At 45.3% G+C, this 23,190-nt stretch overlaps 1 protein-coding gene across 1 annotated transcript in view; it reads left to right on the top strand.

Moving 5' to 3' along the window:
* Positions 1 to 23,190, top strand: part of WNT7A (Wnt family member 7A) — a 43,133-nt gene that overhangs the window by 858 nt on the left and 19,085 nt on the right. Inside the window, exons 2-3 of the mRNA XM_064518870.1 lie at positions 142 to 368; positions 13,190 to 13,461. Coding sequence (XP_064374940.1) covers positions 142 to 368; positions 13,190 to 13,461 — 499 coding nt within the window. The remainder of the gene's footprint in view (positions 1 to 141; positions 369 to 13,189; positions 13,462 to 23,190) is intronic.

Genomic DNA, 23,190 nt, shown 5'->3' with positions numbered 1-23,190 from the left:
GTGTTTTCCGGGGGCACCTGCCAAAGCCGGGCCAGCGGCACGGGAGCGGGGCGCGGGAAGGTGGCGGGTGCTGCGCCCTGCCCGGCGGCCGGCTCCGGGACGTGCCGCCCCCCAGCCACCGCCGCGCTCTTGTCGTTGCAGGGGTTTTTCCTCTGTGGTGGCCCTGGGCGCCAGCATCATCTGTAACAAGATCCCGGGGCTCGCCCCCCGGCAGCGGGCGATCTGCCAGAGCAGGCCCGACGCTATTATCGTCATCGGGGAAGGGTCCCAGATGGGCATCAACGAGTGCCAGTTCCAGTTCCGCAACGGGCGCTGGAACTGCTCGGCCCTGGGCGAGAGGACCGTCTTCGGCAAAGAGCTGAAAGTGGGTACGTTACCTCTCTGCTGGCTGCCGGCCGGCTCCCGCCCGATGGCCGCGAAGGGGCGGCAGACAGGCCTTGCGGGAGCGGCGGCCGCCGCGGCGCGCGGTGCTGGCGCTGGGAGAGAGCGGTGGGCATGCACGGCCGTGCCGGCCAGGCAGCGCCGGCCCCGTGAGCGTGCTTTCACCCGGGCGCTGGGGCTGTCACACGGACACGAGTGACACCTGCAGATCCCCCTAGTGAGACGTTGACCTTGGCCCTTGCGGTAGCTCAGGACAGCGCTTTCGCAGTGCTTTAGCTTCCTCTACAGCGTCTCACTGTCCTGGTCTCACAAAACCCTTCCGAAAGACTTTTCCTCTGTGTGCATAGGACAACAGCCTTATTCCCACACCTGGGAAGAGCAAAAGGTGTTTGGTCCTAGTAAAAGGCAGTGGTCGGAGGTGGAAGGCGGAGCAGGGATGGAAGTACAATCCTGGGGCACAGAAATGTCACAGGTGATACTGGCTTGATGCTTCCACCCTCTGGGCCTCATGTCTTTGGGTCGAGGAATCAGTCTCATTTTAAGAGATTTCTACCACGTGAAGCAGTTATTCTCTAGTAATTATCTCCAGTGACCTCTCCGTCACCAGAAAGAATAGGTACTTTCCAGTCTGAGACGTCAGGTCGTTTCCAAATGGACGGCTCTAATCAACAGGCAGAAGAGTCCATTTCCAGTTTCCATTATTTTCAGTTATTGCAACAGTACAAATGTATCAAAATTCTTAACTAAAATGGCATAAATCACGATAAACACAAGTATCTCAGGAAACAGAGCCGAGGTTAAAACTGCCGTACGCCTGCAGTGCAGAGCGTGCAGCAGGGGCTTGCTCGTGTTTGCGGGTCGGACAGTGCTCGAGGTACAAGGAGTTCGGGAGAGAAGAGCGTTTTCCAGACACAGGCACTGTCGCTTCTTGAGTCATGATTGCAAGCCCATCACTCACAGGACGGAGCAGAAGGTGGGACGGTGGTTTCTGGCCTTGAGGCCTCTGCTGCCTCCCAATCTAAAATTTAGGTGTAAAAAGCCAGAAAACCAGTCAAACAGTGAGAACTGAAGCACTGAATAAGCACAGGAGCCAGAAGAGCTGTACGGCAGCTGTGTCCGGCCTGTTGGGAAACCCTCTGGCCTGGCCTGGCTCCAGGCATCATTTAGTCATACAGGGACAAGTGGTAGGATAGAGACTTAGTACCAGTTTCCTCACAGTTGCATAAACTGCGGAGATGCAGCGTTAACACTGCTCTGCAAGGCCTGAGACCGCTCCCACTGGAGCATTGTACAAGATAGGTAGAGACCCTCTAGGTCTCTAAAAGGCCCCGGGCACGCAGCCTCCAGCGAGGGAAGGTGGCCGCCCTGGCGATGCCCGGCACGCGCAGGCTGATGGACTGACCGTATACGTTCACGTATATTTTCATATATGTGTGCATGTTGATATGTGTATTTTCCAATGTCTAGAGATACTTAAGGAAAGAATAAAAAGAGAACAAAAAAGTAAATTTTAAAATCAGTGTGAACTACAGGTCTGTCAACGCCTCATATAATCATATACAGTGAGTCAAGTGACGTACGTAAAAACCAAAGTGCACAACATTGTGGAGCACATCTGAAAATGGATCATATACGAGGATTAGCTCATTGCTTCTGTTCCTTGAGCTGTCCCTGTCGGTGATCCATGCAAGTGTTTGCCACTTGGTCAGTGAAGAGACCATTTGGACGGCTGACAGATTTGGGCTCATTTAGTCTAAGAGTAGCGTTTCCTTAAACAGAAAATGTGAGAAGGATTTCTTCTTCTCCAGCAAATCATAAAATTGTGTGGTCTGTTGCATAAACATGCACTCAGCTCCTCCACCCCCCCCCCCAAAAAAAAATTGAATTATTTAGCTAGTGGGTTATATTTAGGTCCTTTTAAAGAAAGTCAATATCAAAGGAAGTAGACTTTGATCTGTCTTTGAGGTGATAACTCTTAATACACTCTATCTACCCATTATGATGCTTAGACGGATAGGGCAAATTCACCGCTGGTTTCAGAGCCCAGGCAAGTGTTGAATATCATCCAGATTAATAAAACTCATTTAAAGAACAAGCAAAAACTTCAAATTTAAACCACTTATGCATTTACATTTAAAAATGAACTTTGACAAAAATCATCTCTCAGGGCTTGAGATCTGCAATGGTGAATTTCACATGCAAGGAAAACGTTGTGTTGCGAGAGTAAAAACAGCAGGAAACTCCAACACCATGGAATATTATAATGTAACCACTGCCGTTCAGGTCATCTCCTTGTTCCTCTGCTTCTTGTCTATTAGCATGTACAGAAACCTTGCACATCTGACACAGCTCAGCTTTCAACACTGATAAGGGAAAAGCGACCATTTCCTAGATTTCTCTCTTTGTCCCTAAGATCTCTGTGTAGGAGCGTGGTCTAGGTTACCATTCACAGAAATACAGGCTAATCTTTCTGTCTGGTTAAAAAGGGTAAAAACCTACGTGCTGTAAAGCCAGAAGTCAAATTTGGTGCCCACAGCTAAGAGGAGATAAGGGGTAAGTCCTGTGCCTTACACTAAATAGGAAAGAGAGAGGGGTAAAACATGTGACGTGAAGAACCATATACCTTATAGGATGGATCTGAGATTTATTATGCACAAAAGACAATCCAGGTTAATATTAGGGCAAAAATATTGTACCCTTGTAGCTTTTTTTAATTACTAGCAGCATCTCTAGATTCTCAGTCCTTTGGCACAATGTACGTTACGAATTAGCATTCAGAGAGTAACTAATACATGAGTACCTTTTATAGTGCTCAGAGACTGATTATATTTCTCAGCCAATTGCATCTTTAAAGTTATTACCTTGGAAGTACACAGGGCACTCGCAATACAGTCATCAGGCCACTCAGCGTGGCCTTGGAGCGGCTCTGAGGGACTGGCCCTGCTTGGGAGATGACTTCAGGATGGCAGGAACGCAACTCGCCGCGCCACTGCGCTGTGAAACGAGTGCGCACGGACAGTCTCGTATCCGTCTGGGAGGATGTGCTTAAGTAACTCTTATGCTAATAGGATTTGAGTGTGTTAGTCCATACAAATAAGTTGCCTTGGATACTACATCGTCTCGTGAACTATTTCCCAGCCAATGATTTTGATGCCACACCAAGCTGAATCTCCTCAAAACAAGGCTTCATTACTTCCACCTTTACTGGGTTATCTATTTTATGAACGTTATGCCCATGCACCCAGATTATTTGCGTTCTCCTGCTGACGCTGCAGCGTGATGCAGGAGGCCTGAGCTCCCCCAGCAGCTCTGCGCTGTCTGGCTGAGCGACCCTGGCACTTTCCTCTCCTCCCCTGTGTTTCCCTTTGCCCATTTTTAAAATGACAGCAGGGATACTAGCCCCACTGCAAAGCTCTTTGAAGTCTACAGAAGGAAAATGTCATACCAAAATTTCCTGTTCTCATCTGTAGCACGTGTGTATACGTATTTTAAAGAAATCACATTTAGCCTATTTCCCAGTGATAATTTAGTTGCAGAGTTACAGTTAGCAACCATTTAAATTCACTCGTGCTTCATATGGCATATTTGTGATCACAGACTGAGTTTCCAGATTCACAGCATGCTTCCAAGCAGTACACAGCATATATACTCCGTTTCTTGTGTCATTTTGTCTAGTTTGTCCTTGAAAAGAGAGATTCTTCCCTACTGACACACTGTGGATATCTTATCATGACAGCTGGTGACAATAGTGCCAATAACATGAAGAGATATAACAGAGTACAAATGACATCAGTTTAGTCCGGCTGAGGACTTGGTCCAATTACAAGAAGAAATGAAAAAGCCACAATCAAGATTAACACAACAAATTTTTTTCTAGACAACTCTATAGACACCTCATTAATAATGCAAAGTCACAAAGAGAATTTTTAAAATAACCACAGAGATGATGCAACAAGACGATTATGGGTATTTTTGAAAACAAACGTATCTGTCAGAGCGGTCAGCACTTCTGTTCCTGAAGACAGCCACTGTAAAAAACAAGGTTTTATAGTAGGATAGTCCAAAAAACTCATGCCGACATCTGCTCAGGTGAAACGTGATTCAAGCCTAAACATTTGAGCAGCCAGGGATGCCTTTGATTGAATCTGAAAATCAGATTTGGGCTCTGGGGGATCACAGAAAGAGCAAGTGCTGTGGCGAAGGCTTGTCATCGGGCGCCTTCGTAGCCCGTTCTGCAGCGTCCGCTCTGTGAACTGGTAGTCAGCATAGCTTTGCTGTTTGGGATAGTCGCAAGCCGAGGCACAAGCAGAGAGTAGTTATCTCAAGTAATTGCTTTAGGATATCCATGCGTTTCATGGCATCTAGAGGACAGCATCTGACTGGCATCACAGGGTAAAAAGACAAAGCTATGTCCTTTTGTCGTAACGGAGCAGCAATGCCATAATTAAACACGACCCAGGAAAAATTTGCAAGCAAAAGTAATACAAACTGCTTGACTGCATCTCCACAAAGTGGCACAGCAAGGTGGAAATCGGCTTCAGTGCAGAGCTCTGGAAGGACAGGCAGCACAGCCTTGCCGAGGGCTGTCACGGGCCCTGCCTGGGACAGGGTAAAGGGAACCAACCGACGTCTGTGAAGATGTGGCGGTCCCTGAAGAACATCACAGAAAAACTGATTTCTACCAAGCTTTCATCCTGGTCTTACTAAAATCCATCAGTTGTCTGGTTTCTTTTACACTGAAAAGCTTCCCAGTACAATCAGCCTGGTAACTTCACCATCTTACATTGCTCAAGTGAGTAGTGAAGCTGAAATCAAAGGAAGAATCCACATGACCAAAGTGGTCTTAAAAATTTTGAGGGCAGCAGGCTCGCTCAGCACCCACTGTGCACAACGCCTTGGACTCAGGGGTCGCGCCGGACGCATCCAGAGGTACAGGTTACAACACGAGGCCGTCAGCTTTGGATTATATGCTAGACTATTAGCTCTGTGCTGCTCACTGGAGCAAATTTAGCAGTAATTTACTTTTAATACATTAAAAAAGCTTCTCTTTTATGACTTAGCAGTGTAAGAGAGACATTGAAAGAAATTACAAGCATCCTAGCCACCAAACTGTAACTAGCTCGCTCAGTAGCCATCACTTTTGCTAGCATGCAGAAGGGACCCAAATCTAGTTTGTTCTCCTGTAGCTTGTCTGGTCTGGTCTGGTAGAGTTAAAAGAAAAATAATACAATAAAACTTCATTTTGCCACTGTTTTAAAGACAAAACCTTTCAGAAACACCCCAGGACAGATGTGTTCAGAAAGGGTTCCATCTTCAACCATTTTCTGGGGAGTTTTGATGTTCAGCACTGGTGTAGTCTCTTGGGTCAGGTTTTAAACAGTCTGCTTCTTTGAATTACAGAATAACAGCCCAAGGAAGCAAGCACAGATAGATCCACATTAAAATGCCTGCTGTTTTTATATTGCATGGACGAGTATCTGCACGTGTCCATGGGAAGCTGGGGTTCTACGTGTTGCTGCACTATTCAGTGTTGTCAATATTCAGAAGAATGGGTGATAAATACTCTGTTTTCTGAACCAGTGGTGTTATGAAACCCTGGAGATAAACAGAGAAGAAATACGGTTGTAATTAACAGGAGTCTTGCTACCTGCTCAAGTAGGGTCAGGATTTGCATTTCTGTGCTAGGTTTTCAGCCCTTACTGCCCATTTTAGTGTCAGCATATTGCACAAGAGCAGTTATTTGCAGGCAAAACAGAGGCCAGGCTGACATACGGCCCAAACATCCAAAACCCAGCACGCTGCTTTATGCCAAAACTCAATCTCTCTAAGCAGGGACTGTCACAGCAAGATAAAACATTGCCCCAAGGTCACTGTAGTTGGAATTCCCACCAGAAGGTTTTCATACCTGCCTTCAGATGTGTCTTGTGAGTACATGTTTCAGAGAAACAAAAAGATTACATTTCATTGGAAAGCTAAAATAGGTATCTCCTATTGCAGGGTCAGTACATGGCATTTTCTAAAATAATGCTGTGGTGTGGAGGGATCAAAGCCATCTGAAAGGGGGACACTCAGTCTTCTGAACTCCAAAATCCTGGCTGCGATCTTTGCAATGCACACGCCTAAGTAGTTATTTTATAGGCTTAAAATGGGATATTTTCAAAAGTAGTCACTATATCTGGGCTGTTTCCTGTCCAAGAATCTCATTTCATGTGTTGATGAAACAAATTTGGTTTGATAAAGTGGGCAGTGACTAAACCCCCCAAAGGCTCAAATGTCTTTTAGAACAGCTCTGCTAATTTAAATTATTGGTACTACTGTTTTAAAAGCACCTACTACCAGGGAACTGTCATTTTCATTTCAAGTCAGTACAATATTTTAAGGGCACCCAATCCCTCAGCACTTCGAGCCATTACAGGAGGGGGAATAAAAAAAGGAGGTGGATACTTAAATGTTTTTTTAACCTACTATTTTATTAATTGCACATGGTAGGTAAAAGAAAGATAAAACCAAAAAAACTCCAAGACCAAACATAGTCTACCAAGGAGAAGGAGGAGGCAGACCCCAAGGCAGGCAGAGGATGAGCTCTGTTCTTCATTTTTACTAGCTATGAATTATGACCTCTATAGAGAGATGTGAAGTAATGTCAGCTATGGCACATAATTGGCAAGGTACGTTGTATTTTCCATCTTTATATTTTCACAATCAACATATATTTCAGCTCATGTCACTACAGATAACTCCCTCTCTGACCCTTTGGCTTTAAATAGCAGAAAATACAACCTGTGTTTTCCAGTGAGATAAATAGAAATTTGTCTTTTTTATTTCCCAGATTAGCCAATTTATGAGGGGGACTGATACGGTGGCCAAGCTATTTAGAAACATACTTAGATACCGCGAGGTCCTGCACCGCTGAGCACTGCCCGACTTCCTGCAGCGCGGGCCTTGTTTCCCCTGCAACACCGAGCTATTCTGCTTCTTTTTTGAACCAAGTTCTCTAAATTTTTAACCTATGTGAGTGAAGCTTTTTATAAACTGCTCACATAAAGAGTTAAGTGGCCCAAATTAGTGCCAGAGCGAGGCCCTGTCTCTGCAGCAGATCTCTCGCTGACTAGCCAAGGCGCAGTCCTGCAAACACTCGCGCACAAGGGCAAGGGCACCCGCGTGGGTGTTGCAGGATGGCGCGCGGAGGCGTGCGTGAGCGGCGCGCAGTGTGCTCTGCGGCAGCGGGGCCGCCCGCGCTGCTGCTGTCTGCGTGTCCCCCTGCTTGTGACCAGCCCGGCGCTTCCCTTCGGGCACCCGAGACCCTGCGGCGGTCGGCGCCTGGGCAGAGCTCAGAGACGTGGTCAAAGCCCGCTCGGCAGTGTCGTACGCTCCCCGGCGAAGGGGCTACGGACGGGACCCCGGGGCTCTGGGGGACTGTCGGCAGCGTAACAGGGGAGTTGTGGAGATCCCGGGAGCCACGGATGCTGCAGCCTCCTCCAGCAAAGCAAACGGAGCCGCGACGCACTGCTACGCGGGGCAGCACCGCTGCAGCAGGCACAGCGCGCCCGGAAAAAGCAGGAAGAGCAGGGAGATATTTGCGTCTGACACACGAAGAAAACCCGCTGGCTTCGTGCGGCGCTGGAGCTTGTTTAGACCGAGCACGGCCTGAACGGGGGAAGCGCTGCCGCGCGGACGCCTGCGCCCACGTCCCGGGGCCGGGCCAGGCGCGACGGGGTGCCCTCGCCCGGGTCAGCCGTGGGCACCAGCCTTCTCCCACCGCCTCCTCCCCTCCACGTCCCCGCCGAGCTTGGCTCTTGCTCACGGCAGCGCCGCGACGATGCCTGTAGATGCTGCCGGGGTTGGAAAGCCCTCTCAGATCACCGGCCTGAGGAGCCTTGGCAAGACTCGGAGCCTTTCCCGACGTTTCTAACACACGGAGGCCAGCTCCGGTGCGGATTTAGCCTTGGCTTGCTCTAGACACAGCGAGAAGCCCCCGGCACTGGGCAGCTGGGAGGACGGCTTTCTCCCAGACCCACGGTTTGGGGATTTGCTTCCCCCTTGCTTTCTCTCGTTTTTCGGCAAGCTCTGCAAGGTGGACAACTCTCGTTTCTCGGCAAGCTCTGCAAGGCGGACAACGCGGGTGAGGGGAAGATCCGGACCGTCCACTGGCAGTTTAGACTGTGAAAATCTCACCAGCTTTTGTTTTGTTTTTAAGCAGTTTCTGGCAGTATTCTGACGACGCAAGCCACAATACGGCTGCGAGGGGATGCAGCGGTCTGCAAAACCTGGGCAACGTCGGCAGGGTTTGCCGTGGGTACGGCAGAGTTTCAGCGCTGTGGAAGGGGCACCTGCAAATGAGTTGCACTTCCAACTATCAAATACCGAGGAAAATACAAACCGCAATTTTTATACAGGTATAAGCAACTCTCCACCTTTCTCCACAACTCCTATAGTCCTCGGGCAGCCTAACCACCACCCATGGCTTGGTGTGCACCCTCGCGTGTCGCTGCCTGGAGAAGCCGCCGCAAGAAACACTTAAACTGACTCAGCTCCTGGGATCACAATTTGCACCAATCCTCCACAAAGATCAACTGTTTGCTACATGCATTTTAAAATTCTTTTTCTATTTTTTTCAAGGCATAGATTCAAATTCAGCTGCAGTTTAAGGATGGATTCAGTGGGAAGTAACAGCAAAAGCACTTAATTCCTGGATCTCAACCCAGGGCTTCTAAGCCAAAGGGCTGGAAGATTGTTCAAGGGACAGTTTTGTTACCTCATGCATATGGGAACATTTCATTTAAATTTTCTCCGAAAAGTGTGATCAAATGTTTAGCAGTGTGATCACTGCTAGAAACGTACTAGTTCATTCTTCCAGCTCCTATCTCATCTTTCTAGCCTCCTGGAGAAGGTAAATCACTGCACCATAGGGTTTTCCACAGCCTTTCAGTTATGCAGAAGTCCCTGAAGACCACTGACTGCCACTACCTGTTTTCCCTAGGGAAGACGGGTTTTGCTTGTTCTGGTCCTTGGCCGGGGCAGGTCCTGTGTCTCACAGCGTGTGACGCATTGCTGCCAGTCCTGCTCCCCTTCCCCTTTCTTTAGTTGCTTTATTCCTTATTTTCCCTCCCAACAACAACCTGGCAGAAATACTTATTTGCACCTTATCTCCCGCTTTGCTAACTTTCTTTGTCCTCCTGAGGCAGTATTGCCGTTCCCATGTATGAAGCATTTTGTGATGCTAGAGGCACCATCACCTCAGCTTGAAACAAACACAAAACAGTAGCAGTATCATGTTGATATCAAAGCCTGGACTTTTTTTTAGCAGTAAGATCTTGAACTTTGTACTACTAAATGTTCAGAGGGAAATTATGGCGCAGGACTAAGCTGGTGATCAGATGCACATGAGACGCACAGGCTGAAAACTAAGTAAGAAAGAAAACAAAGGAGGGTGCAATTACTCCCCCACCGTTCTGGCTTCCACAGATCATAGGAGGTCGTTTCCCAAGCTGCTCATCTTTGGGAGTCCGGGTTGTGCCTTTCAGCCTACGTCCATGCTGAGATTAGAGCGGATGCGGAGCAGTACCTCCCTCGTTGGCCGGCTCTAGAGCATCAGCACAAACTCAGAGGAAACAAACTGTTGCCTGTGGGGAGCAGCTGTTTGGGTGCACCGTGTTAAAGCAGCGTTTCCAACTGAGGTCTTCCAGGCATTTCAACTATCTGCTGAAATAAGAAGCGCAGCAGTAGCATTCATTACTTAAAAGTGGCAGGAAAACACGTTTGCATGTTATCCCATTCAAGCATTGCTGGTTTGGTTGCAAAAACTCTTTAACATCATTTTGGTATCTAAAGCACGGTCATGGAACAGGCGCAACATGAACTATGCCTCCCAGAATGTGTTCCTATACCGCCCTTTACCTGCTGACATTCCTATGGGCTAAACAAGGGTATTGAAGCTTAAAAAGATGAATCATTTATGCAAAAACTAGTTAGTTTGACGTCAGTATGACAAGCGTGCACTGCTTTATCAACACTGTATAACCATCTCCTGACGGTACTTCCTACCTCGATCAATTCCTCCTGACACTTGCTGTGTTTACCTTGTAATCTCCTAACCTGTAGTTTTAAAAAGCTGCTTTTCCCCCAAACAGGACAAATCTATAAAATAACTTAATATGTGTAAAAGATTTTAAGAGCAAGCTTGAAACTGGATTCTGCTTCTGCTTGTGCTGTTTTTATACCCTTTGTATTACATTTTGCCCCCCGAAGAGGCTGAAGAGCTGCTTCATCTTTACAATGTTGTGTGCATCAGATTAAAATGATTTTTGAATATTTTTTTATTCTAGTTCTTGAAAGCAACTTGTATTAGATTTGAAATGATCCAACTAAAGCAAAACCAGAACCAGATGCAAACTTCAACTCAAATCATTTTTTGATGCTGCCCCATTCTCGCCGCATCATGAAACAGAAATCTGGCACAATGCGTTGCCCCTTCAAGGAGGGACCCCGAGTGGAGAAAATGGGACTTCTTACTGTACCCTCCCTGTTTATCAGTACACTTTTCATACTGCTGTGCTTAAACTAGGGAGGCTGTTGAGCATAAACTGGAGGAAGGACGAGGAAGGTGCCCTGGCTGGTCCTTGCGGGCTCGCCCTGCAAGGAGACCCCTTGGCACCTGCTGCCTGCGGTCTCCCACGCTGCTACTCCGGGACGCCAAGAGCACAACTGCATCCGTGCTTCAAGTGAATGTGCTTCTTTCTCCCTTTTCTCACTGAGTTAGGCTTTATCTCAGTAGCTTCCTCTTACCTCTTTTACGTCTGAGGACACTGAGGCAAGATACCGGTCTCACAGTTCGCTCCGGCAGCGGCACGTTTTGGGGCTACGTGCGACAGTAGCGGCTGGCTGCTAGCGAAGACAGGTCTGAACCCTGGCTCTGCACGACGTGCCCTTGCGGTGGCCGTGTCCACGATCACCTGTTGCCTCCACAGGTGCGGAGGGCAGGAGGAGGCTCTCCATAGGCTTCGTCGGGTACCCTGATGTTAGTGCACATACAGTGAACTGGGAACTACAACCTGAGGACTTCTACCCCATGTTCACATTTTCATAAAAGCCACAAGTCCTGAAAAGGCTCATCTACAAAGTCCACAGTCACAGCAATTCAACATTTTAAGATTTTTCTTTTTATTTTTTTAAATAAAGGAAAGCAAGAAATCCTTTGAGGAAGTCTAATTCTTGACTACAAGGTCCTTTACAAACACGGTGCATAGTAATATCAGTGGGATGTTGCCTATGCCAATAAAAGGGCCTGCAGTTGCCTATTAACAGGTTTTGATGATGTCATCCTGTTTTCCATTTTACTTCCTTGCTCATAAGGAAGTGAGTATTTTTCATTAAAAGAATCATTTACTGATGCACAGAAATCTAATCACGTATGTGAAAGCGACGTAGCTGAGAATGAAGTGCTTGTAAGATTTTCTTCCTAAGTGATTATTTTCTTGTGAAATCCAGTAAACAGCAGAAATGTGCTTGTTTCTTGTAGAATAAGCTATTGCCAGCAGTTGAGTTCTGCCAGAACTGGCAGATGTTTAAAGAAGGGAAGCAGATCTTCCCATCTGCCTTCTCCTAATTAAGAGCCTGATCCGGATCCTATTGATGCGAAGGTACATTTTGTCACTGGAGAAATAAGAGTAGGGGCAGGTACTTAATCCAGGACATGAAGTTCTTAATCAATCAAATGCAACCGTTTTATGAATGAAGAGTGCAGAATTCGTAACAGATTTATTCTCATATATATTTATATGTGTATATATGTGTGTGTATATATGTATTTTCTAACATTTTACATTTTTTCTATACAAACTGAACTACTTCCAAAACCAGATTTAATTTAATAAAAGGAAGAAGACAAGAATTTTTAAAGAGCTATTTGATATACATGGACATATTCTGCAAAACTCCCTGCGTTTTGAAGGGGCCCTCTTTCAGCAGAACTGGTTGCAAAAGCCTCACAGATCACCTAGGATTCACACTTTCGAATTTCACACACTAGAATCTAGGAGAGTTTCAAGAAGATAAATTAAATCATTGATTTTAAGTCAAAAAAACCCCCACCAAACAAAAAGGAGCCTGTCATACTCACACTGCACAGAATAATACTGGCTTTACGACTTCCTCACAGACAGCTGGTGAAGCTGTTCCTTTAACTTGCTTTTGTGATGATACTTACTACAGGTCAGGAAACTTTTTTCCATATTGTGAGAAATTTTGAGATTAAAAATGAAAACTATTGCCTTGAGTCTTGCTGAAGCTTATAATCTGAAAAAGTGTTTCAGTTGAGGTAAAATATTTTCAAAACAAGATTTCTAACAGAAATTGTTTCCCTCTAAAAATACCTTTTAATGAAGAATTAAGTTTCTAAACAGAATCCCGTTTCTGAGCTGATTAAAAAAAAGTTGAAAAAGGATGTTTTAACAATTCTACCCTCAATTCCATCCATTTTCTTTTTGTTGAACAAGAACATTTGCCAGTCCCTTGGTTTTCCTACGAATAGTTTATTCTGACTACTTCTAACATCATCTAGAAATATATATATGAAGTTGCTTAAGTAATACTTTATTTCTGACGACCTCATGGAGAGCTGTCGCTTTAGAGAGTGTCTGAACATCCACAAAAGTCAGTCCTTAGAGGAGCAGAGACCTGCTTATGCCTGCAGATGTACAGCACTGCTAAGAATAGCCCTCTGACGTTTGCACTGCAGCAACTTGCATGTCTTTTTCTTACTAACGTCCCCATGTTGCATCACGTACTTACAGCACTGCTTTAATTTCAGGTAGCAGAGAGGCAGCGTTCACGTACGCCATCATTGCTGCCGGGGTAGCGCACGCGATCACGGCCGCCTGCACGCAGGGGAACCTCAGCGACTGCGGCTGTGACAAAGAGAAGCAGGGACAGTACCACAAGGAGGAAGGATGGAAATGGGGAGGCTGCTCCGCTGACATCAGATATGGAATAGGATTCGCCAAGGTGTTTGTGGATGCCAGGGAGATCAAGCAGAACGCGAGGACCCTCATGAACCTGCACAACAACGAGGCCGGGCGGAAGGTGAGTAGCTCTGCTCTCCCCTGGCCGTGGCCACCTCCCGCCTCGGGTGGGAGGTCTGGCTGCCCCGCGCACGGTGCACGGGAGCTGCGGGGTGCTGCGACGCGACGTCACTGCACGGGAGACAGGTAGGCACCTTTGCAAGTTATACAGGCTTGTTGGGCCCGTCTGTCCGTCAAATATTCGTCTAAATGTTACTCTTTACAGTCGTAAAAAGAAAAAGCAAACAAACATTTTACCTGGAAAGTCAAATGGTACTTATGATAAAAAGCTCGTCTGCTACCGTGTGGGTGAATGGGATTCCCGTCAGGTTCAGACATGAACTTCTCACTCGTTTGAAAAGGGATCGTTTTCAACCCAACTGTTTAAACCTTGCTCTTTGTGTGAGGACTGTATCTAAAGGGAGAAAAATACTTTTGCAAAAAGACCGCAGACTGACTCACTGTAACACCATTATATATATTTGGCTTATCATTTTGCACAGAAACCTTCCCGCCCCCTCTTTTCCATTCCTCAGGACTAGGTAGCCGAAAGCAATTACTGCAGAATCAGCACTTGGGAAGACAAGAATTCAGCAGCTTCCAACATGCAGATTTCTTGGGGATTGTGGGAATCCCGACTGCCCTGGATTTGCTGCCGTTGCCGTTTGCTGTAGCTAGCCAGCTTTCTGATCCGCAGTGGCAGCATTTACGGGTGCAAGACCCAACCTGATCTGCGCTCTTCAGATCCCCGCCGGCCGGGCTGCGCCCTGCACGCAGCGGAGCAGGTCGGCCGCGGAGGGCTCTCCCCTGGCCCGGCTGGGAAGAGCCCCGGCATGTCTCTGTACCCCCGCCACAACCGTGTGCAGGTACAGTCCTATTTGAAAGGAGTCCCTGGGAAAATGGCATGTTCTCACTCAGTTGTTCATGAGTTTATTTCCTGAGCCTAGTAACAAAAAGCGTTTTCTACCATTTTTTAACCCTTGAAACTTTAAAGGGCTAAGGCGGGCACAACAAGTTACCTGCCCTTGCAGGTGCCCTACCCACCAGAATTATCTGTTCTGTACAGTGCCCTTAGCAACATCTCTGCCGCTCCCCAGCCTTTTCTGGGTTGCGTAGTCACACTGCATGGGATTTAACACCTTTCTGTAGAGCAGCACTGCTTTCTGCAGCTGAATATGGGAGTTGCCATCTTGCTGATCAGATCTTACAGAATTGATGTAGATCCTCTTGCTTTCTTAGCTATTTTACCTTCCCCATTATTTGTACTCCTGTGGTATTAGTACTGACTTTAGCACTATCTTATTGTGACTTAGAAGCAAACGGGAGAAGGAAGTTAGAAACAGCAATTAATTTGTGGATACTATTTTGTTGCCACAATTATATTTAGGCTCTAAGACATCTCTGCTTAGGCACCATATGGTGGAGACAAGCATATGGTATTGAAGAAAAGCGATTTCAACCCCAAACAAAAGCCTAACCTTACTCTTACTTAGTGCTGCTGAAGTAGTTTTACAGGTCAGATTGTTTTTTCTCTGCCTAGAATGCTAAATTTCTGGGTCTGGCCCTCCAATGCAAACACGGTACTTCAAAATACTAGCAAAATTAACACTGAATTCTGACCACAGCTCAAGGACTAACTATTAATTTGTTAATCAAATAATCTGAGTTATCTTAGTAAAGATACTGATCTTTACCATTTGCCTTCTGGTAGCACAAAGGCATTTATTAAAAAGCATGGTAGAACGTCAGGGTCCACAGTGTCCTCTGCTACACAAGTTCAAATGCACTGAAATTAAAAATAGCAAAGGAGTTTAGCCCAGTGGAGTCTCATCTTTGTGGAAAAGATAACTGCATGAAAGGCGTGTTTATTAGGTAGGTGATAGCACTAAAAGATTCCCCCCAAATGACAAACCAGCCTGTAGAGGACTGCAAATATAGACAGAACTGGCTATTCTATTAGTAAATTATTTCAAATGCAAAGCTCAAAGATGTAGACAAAAAAGAAGTTCCTCTTAGCACTTCAGTATATTTTTTGGCTCCATTATCACCCAGGTGTGGAGCTAGGGTGGAGGAGGAGGGATATGAGTCCTGGAGCTGGCCTGTGGGAAGGCAAAACATGCAGCAGCCTCCCCTGAGGACATGAGCTCCTTGTGTTTCTCACCTATATACGCACAATTTGCTATCCTAAAAAATTATGCCTGGAAGATTCAGCTCGATGCATTGTTATCTGGGAGCACGGTGGTGTGCGCTATCTCTGGCGATCTGCCATTTCTCCAGCAGGCTCAGGAACTGTTCTGATCTAGAGATATTTCTACGCTTCTTCCTGCATCCCTTACAAAGCAAAATTACTGATCTTTGTTCGAACAAATCTCTGTTTGAAATCTTCAGGGAAAAGAAAGAGTAACATGACTGAGAAGAGACATGTTACTCCACCAATCTGTAGAGGATGAATAAATGATGTTTTTGCTAGAGAGATCCCTTTCAGTCTTTGCTCTTATGTGAAAGATCACAGTATTTAAGACAATTGGCAGAGGGAGGCCTATATGGGTATTTGGCAAGCTAGGTTTCTCAAAACCTAATGCTTTCACAACAAAGAGTGTCTTGTTTTAGGTGATACTCTCCCTTTTGGAGCAGTATGAATCTTAGCAGCCTCCACACAATCCATTCTTGGTGGCTTCCCTCTGGGCCACAAATTCTTGTCTAGTTTTACTTGCCCCTGGCTAGGTTTTTGATGATACTTATGCACCTAGGAGACCGACTGGCACCTGGTGGAGCTTCCAAAAATAAGCTGGATGTTCAACTCTTACTGATTTGTTATCCTCACCTGTAGCTATCGCTACACCTTTGGAAAGACAGCCCCCTCTATTTCTTTGGTTCTTGAAAGGCAAAACTGAACTGTGTGCTGGGCCCCAGTCCTCTGGGCTCTCAAGACTGACCTATGAAAGGTCCTCTAGGATGACACCAATGGCAGTAGATTCAGGATGGATTATGGTAAATCAAACATATAGTGTTATCTAGTTTTCTTCCTACAAATCTTTCCACTGGTAAATTCATCCGTTCCGTCTCAGAGAGCAAGAGCTGGCAGACTTCGCACTGAAGTAGGCAAGGCCGCTGGACTTACACAAGGAAGCTGAACATAGGTAGGACCTCATGGTATATACTGACATAGAGCCACCGGGAAAAGTCTGATCCAGACATTTTGGAGGTCTCAGTTCAAGATCTTCCTTATATAGCCCTTACAGTCTCCTTATAGACTGCTTGTAGTCTCATCTCACCTAGGCAGATGTTTCTCTGCTGCCTCTGGTGTCAACTACTGTCTGCTGAACCTACTGAATATGTGATTTTGTTAAAGCAAATAGTATGAGCACCTGTTAGCTCTTCTATAGAAGTAAGATGAAAATTGGCCACATCAAAGACGGAGGATTTTAGAGGTTATAGGCGGAGCAGATCCGTGCTGCTATTTCCTGCTCTGAACAGCCTTGCCAGTGTAATGCTCAGGGAATACCCGTGTGCACACCCGGCGTGTGAGGCAGAGTGCTCCCTTCTCAGCTCACTTTGTACGAGCTCTCTGCATTTCCAGCTGCTCCCGTGCTGCAAAACAACGCCGCCCGTGATGACACACCGGCTCCTGCAGAAAGAGCACCCCGGGCGCCTCAGCTGCTGGGGTGGAGCAAGGAACAGTTTTCCTTATTCTTAAAAGTCGGGGCTCTAACTCTCTCTTTGGCTTGGGCTAGCAATTCTCCCCAGACGGCTAGGACTCATTTTTGTAGACAAATGCATGACTTTGAACTTCTCAGGCTACTCGGAGGGGAAGGGGCAGAGCTCAGAAAAGAGTTTGCATGCACCCTGTAAAACTGGCCCCAAGCAGCCTGAGAAGCCTCACGTCATTTGTCAAACCTTTCGGAGAGCAGCTGTTTGTGACCTCCAGAAACTGAGTTAGGGTGTCTTTCCTCTTTGAATTAGTGTTTCCTGAAGTGCTGATTCACTGCAGCAAGAAGGAAGCAGTACAGGGAGAAAAGGAGAATAATTCATATCGGTTGGGTCAGAAAAGAGAGATAAAGCCTAGATTAATTTAAAGGCATAATCCTGATTTGCCCTGAGAACTTCCATGTGAGGGGTTATAATTGCAAGACTGAATCTTCTGTTAGCAAATTTGTCTTCTTAAGTACAAAGTTAATTAAATTACTGAAAGTAACACAATAACGTAAGTCTGAGAGATATTTATGCTCCAGGAAATAAAACTGTTATTCTCCCAGTTAACCTGCTTCAGTAGAAAAGTAGGTATTGAAAGGCTCTATACATTTTGGCTGTAAACTCTTCATCTTGACAGCGAGGCAAGGTACATGACCAGATTGCTCTCTCCTCTCTTTTTCTCTGTGACATTGAAATTCCACGAATGGCATCTTGCATCAGCGTTACATCACATTAAGTATAATGCAATATTATGAGTCATTGTTATAAATCATGGGCACAGGCTGCATTAGAAGGCTTTTGCAATTCAAGAGCATATCAAGGTGGATTTTTATTTAACATTTCTCTTTGGAGGCATACCTAGCTGCACTAACTTTGCAATGTATCTTCATCCTCTGATTCAGTAGCATTTCAGTTTTGCCTTTTGGCTCTAAAGTTCACGGGAGTAGGGCAGAACATGTCTAACAATTGCTGCAAATGTCAAGCAAGGTTATAAGAAACCAGAAGGTGTTTCCAAAGTGGATCATGCAATGACTGTAATTAATTAACTGAAGTATGTAGTATTTTGTCCTTTAGGGAGGACTATAATAATGTTGAAGTGAAACACCAGCACTTGGAAAACACTGAGTTCAGGAGTTCTCCCAAGCTATTCTGTAAAGGCTACTTTTATGACACACTATTCCCCTTCACTTGCTAGCATCTCTGCCCTCAGAAGGGATTCCACCATATAGCTTTCCTGATCGTCTTCCAGTTCTTGCATAAAGTGTGAAACCACAACACCACTGCAAGAACTTAACTGTCTCCTAGAGCAGATAGATACTTCTATTTCATCAAGATACATTTTTCTTAATTAGTCTGAATACATGGAACAGCACAGAACTCAAGCTGTTGCAGCTGAAACATTAAAAAAGTTGTAAGCAGTACCTAGTGCATTGTTAAAAAAGAGAAATGACTAAGAAAAAAGACTGCTGAAAAATTAAGACGACAGAGATTTAACATTTATAATTTTTTTGAATACATGCATGAAATTCTGTAGAGTTATTAATTCTGCCTGAACCAAGTCTTAGAGCACTGTGAACACTGCCAGGTGAACTGCCAGGCACCGTGGCACTGTTCCTGCTTACGCCTGGGGCTAAGCTCAGCTGCCTGCAGTGGGGAGGGAGCGCAGCTTGCACTGGCGGTTGTGCCCTCCTTGCACTGGAGCAGCCGTGCCTGAGGAAGGCTGTGGCTGCGGCCACCTGGTCAGCCCAGCTCCTGGAGGAGCTCCGTTTCCAGAAGGTGATCAGGGATGCGTATTGCCTGGCAAGCGTAGTGCTAGATGGGACAGTCAGCATGCCAGGAGGGCGCAGGGCCCATGTCAGGGCCAGGAGATCCTTTTCCATACATACAGACCAGCTGTAATGCGGCCCTAAGCCATCTCTGCACCGTGTGAGTAGCTAAGAGTAACCAAAAGCACGTACTTTTGTATTCAGCTGTCTCCCGGCTCCCTCAGAAAGAACGTCTCTAATGGTGCACGCACACCAGAATAGAGCCCGCCTGTGTCTGGAGCTGCTGGAAATTACCATAGACTCCAGAGAGTCTAGGAGACCAGCTTCGAGCACAAGACTGGGTGAGGCTGCCCTGATACTCTTGGCACCAGCAATCGAGTGATATTATGGTATCAGCAGCACAGCCACGTGTTTCTTGGAGCTCAGAACTTAACAGTGCTCCCGAAGTTGCACTTATTATTTTCCAACAGTTTTTCACTTTTTTTTTGGCATGGCCACAGAAACGTTCCAGATTATATTCAGAAGCCTCCAGTTTTTAGTGTTAGGGATGTTCTTTATAATACAAAACTGACAAATGATTCTCCTCTCTACTGTCGGATACTCACTGCTACTGAAACAATCACAGCGGTGGTACGTTCCTGATTTAGAGTAAGTTGAAGTTGGAAAGAGTTTCTCAGGAGTAACTTTCCACTTCTGGTTACAAGAGCTATTGTGAGGGATCCTGAAGAGATAAACATGCCCAGGACTAGTTGGGCTGCCTGCTTATTCAAGAGATGAGGCATCATCTAAGAATATCAAAGCATTTGGCTACAATGTGGTAAAAAATTCACTTGGTCATAGGAGTGGGCACTTTTCAAGGTTTCTTTCCTGACTGATACAAGACCAGGATAAGGGCTCATGCATGTCCATTCCCATAGGAAGACGGGGAGCTCAGTCTCTTGGCAGGTATCTTGTTGACAGTGGCAGTAGCATTTCTGACAGACTTCAACTGTAGCTGTGTTTAAACCCCTGATAGATGAGGTTGTTGCACAAATTAACATGGAGCTCAGCAGCAAAGAAGGAGGGCAGACCGGTGGCAGAACTGAATAAAGCAGATAGTAACGGAGATAACCATGCCAAAAACACCAGTGAAAATAATCTTTGGCCAAAGGAACACACAGCACTTCCACACACAAAGCTACAGCAGTCTCAACAAATGGCTGCTCTACTGCTAAAATGTCACGCAACATCTGGAAAATCTAGTGCTAGATGCACCAAATATCCCTACGCAGAATGTCCTAATAGCTGGCTTTCTTAATCAAGCAGTATAGTACCTCACCCAGATTAAACTTGGCAGACGAAGAAGGTTTAGTGATGTATGCATGTGGCCCATACCTTGCTGTGAGCAGAAAGCAGTAAGTAAAAAAACCTTGTGACTAATTCCAAATTATCATGGCTGTAAGGCACTGGCAAAGAGAAGGGATGTCCACCTGCAGAGCTGAGTTTAGTTACAGCACGTTATCCCCGGTAATCCCATCACAGCCTGCGGTCCCTGGGTAGCACAGCTCCTGCTTGGAGCACCTCCCTCACGGAGGCTCCCGCCTCAAGGCCTGGCACCACAGCTGTAGTCCAAGGCAATCAGAAAGGGAGCAGAAGATGTGGCAAAGCCTCTTCTACCAACTTCTTCACTACACCTTTACTGGGGAGAGGGGGCAGGTGGATTTCTAGAAATGGCCAAGCACTGACTTGGGAGCAAGCCCAGTTCCCTCAATGGGAAAACTCTCACTGAGGCCAGTGGGAACACTGGGCAAAGCTGAGTGCTTCCCAAATCGCACCCCTGCTGCATGCTTGCAGTGCACAAGACTCTGCTGGGCAATTTCCCAGGTGCGAAAAAAATACACATCCTGTGCACTCTTACAGTGTTTCATTTGTATTTGAACTATCGAAGTTCTATTTTATGGCTTTCCTACTTACTTTAGATAATAGTCTTAAAACAAGACCAAACTTGACAGACAAGCTCTGCATCTTCTCAACAGCCCAGACCGAAGATAAAGGGAATATTAATGTTATTCTAAATTATGAGGGGGAACTGGACTGCACAAGAGCTTGTAATCTGCAAGAATGAGTTTTCATTCCACTTGTCCTCCACTTTCAGCCCATCAGAAATTGTGATACACGGTCCTACTTGTATTTTGGCTTTCAACTCCCTCTTATATCTTATGTGGTTGAAAACTGAATTCCTGATTTACGCTGAAGATTAGGGAATGATAAATGCTATCACTTACCTGCAGTCGCAATTTTAGAGGATTCTGGCATTATGAGCAAAACATGCATTTCATGTATATGATTACTAGAGCTGACAATCTGTCATACTGCTGACAAAGATAGCTGAGACTGAGGGCCAGGGTCTGTTAATAAATAACAAAGATCTCAAATTCCAAATTTAATATCATGCACCCTTTATAACTGAAATAATCAGATGCTTGCTATAATGATTAATTTGCTCAGCAAAGCCACTGGCTGAGTCTCACACTTTTGGGTATTTTCTAATTTAATTCGGTCTTTCTCTTGGACAGTGAGCAACATTGCCCACAGTGCATAGCCCTGTCATTCAGTAATCATAGGGGAACATCATCTAGACAAAAATAGTAGCTGTGTAAGTTATTCAGTTCTCCCTGAAAGACTCCCAGTCCTTTTCTGCCCATTTGGATGAGACCCTTGGTAGCAACTTCAGTGGCTCTCTTGTGCTGCAGAACAAAAGCCCTCATTTCTAAAAAAAACATTACTAGTTTGAGACAAATGCTAGTACCACAAAGCATAAACACTTCAAAGCAAATACTTGCCACGTTTGTGTATCATAAACCTTACGCTGATCATATAATAAAAGTCATAAGAAAGAGAAAACATAGCATCTAATAACCTTAACTTTGACCTATAATAATGGCGCTTTTTTGTCCTGTATTATTTCTATCAATCTATATTTTCTGATATTTTACTGAGAAATTTATTTTCTTTTTGCTTATTTTTTGAGGCATGTCTTCATTTTAATTATTCACTTACTTAAGCAAAAGAGAAATGAAATCAGAATCCATAATTTTTGAGCTCTGTGCCTAAATTTAGGCCTAAGTCACTGCAATATTTTCAGAAATAGCTGATGAACACAGATCTGCTTCCCCTATATTTACCAGATAACATTCATCACACTTCAAATTTAGGTTTCCAAATACTGATTTATTATATAAAACTAGACACTTCCCTTTGGATATTTTATCTATTAAAACCAACAGAAGACAAGTATTGGCCAAGTTAGCAGGAAACTAATGGTTTGGTCTGGCTATTCAGTAACACTATTTTTAATACACAGTGAGAATTTCTACTACACATGAAGTTTACACTGAATTAGACTATCGCTCTTGCTCTACACGGTCTCATTCATCACCTGTCTCACGAAGTATAGCCATTCGTTATGCAACTCTAGGTGCGTGTGGTTAAGTTTCTGCTACTGTACTGTGTCAACATGGACAGGACATGGGACTTTCTGCATTCGAAACTCAAATCTCCGGAGACTGAACTGGAGGTAGCTTTAGGAACATTTCCAAGAGCCTTGCAGCAATGAGTCAGTAACGCAAACTCGCTTACTCAGTTGGGCTATGCAGAGACTTTTGGAACAATGCATAACAGGGGTTTCGATAAACCTGAAAGTTAAACCAATGTTTGGTCCAAATGCTGTATGAGATACTTGGTGGCAGAAAGCTCTGAAGTTATGAAGCTCTGAACTTTCACTTTAACCTATGCACGAGCATTTGGTGGGCAAAAGGAACAGACTTTTGCTTTAATGGAAATAATTCCCAGGTATTTTCAAGCAAACAATAAAAAAAAATTGATTAGGCAAGAGAAAGATCAATCTTTTAGCCCAAGAATGCGAACAAGGCCTGTTGTTATTGAAAGAGTGTGATGTGGGTCTGTAAAAGTATAAGAGTTTCAGGTAATTGCAGATAGGATGCTTAACTTTGCATAACCAATTAGTGCCAAATGGCACAAGTATTAATTTGCATTAATACTAGCAGAAGACCATTAGAACTGGTTATTGAAATGACCCTGAGACTTCTGGTACTTAAAAGTACCTAACAGACTACATCTGATCCACCAGGACAGACAGACAGAAACTCTTAGTATGCACAAACTCTAAATGAGATCCAAGCCAACATTTATTCCTAGAACTCTAGGATCTCTTTGCAATGTCAGCTGGTGGCCAACTAAGGGAATTAGCCTTGCCTTAAGCACATTAGGTCTTACATCTAGTGTAAGACACA

The sequence above is a fragment of the Dromaius novaehollandiae genome, chromosome 12 (assembly GCF_036370855.1).
Source record: "Dromaius novaehollandiae isolate bDroNov1 chromosome 12, bDroNov1.hap1, whole genome shotgun sequence".
In the NCBI taxonomy this organism is placed as follows: Eukaryota; Metazoa; Chordata; class Aves; order Casuariiformes; family Dromaiidae; genus Dromaius; species Dromaius novaehollandiae.
Note: the sequence above shows the minus strand (reverse complement) of the source record. Positions and strands in the feature narration are given on the sequence as shown.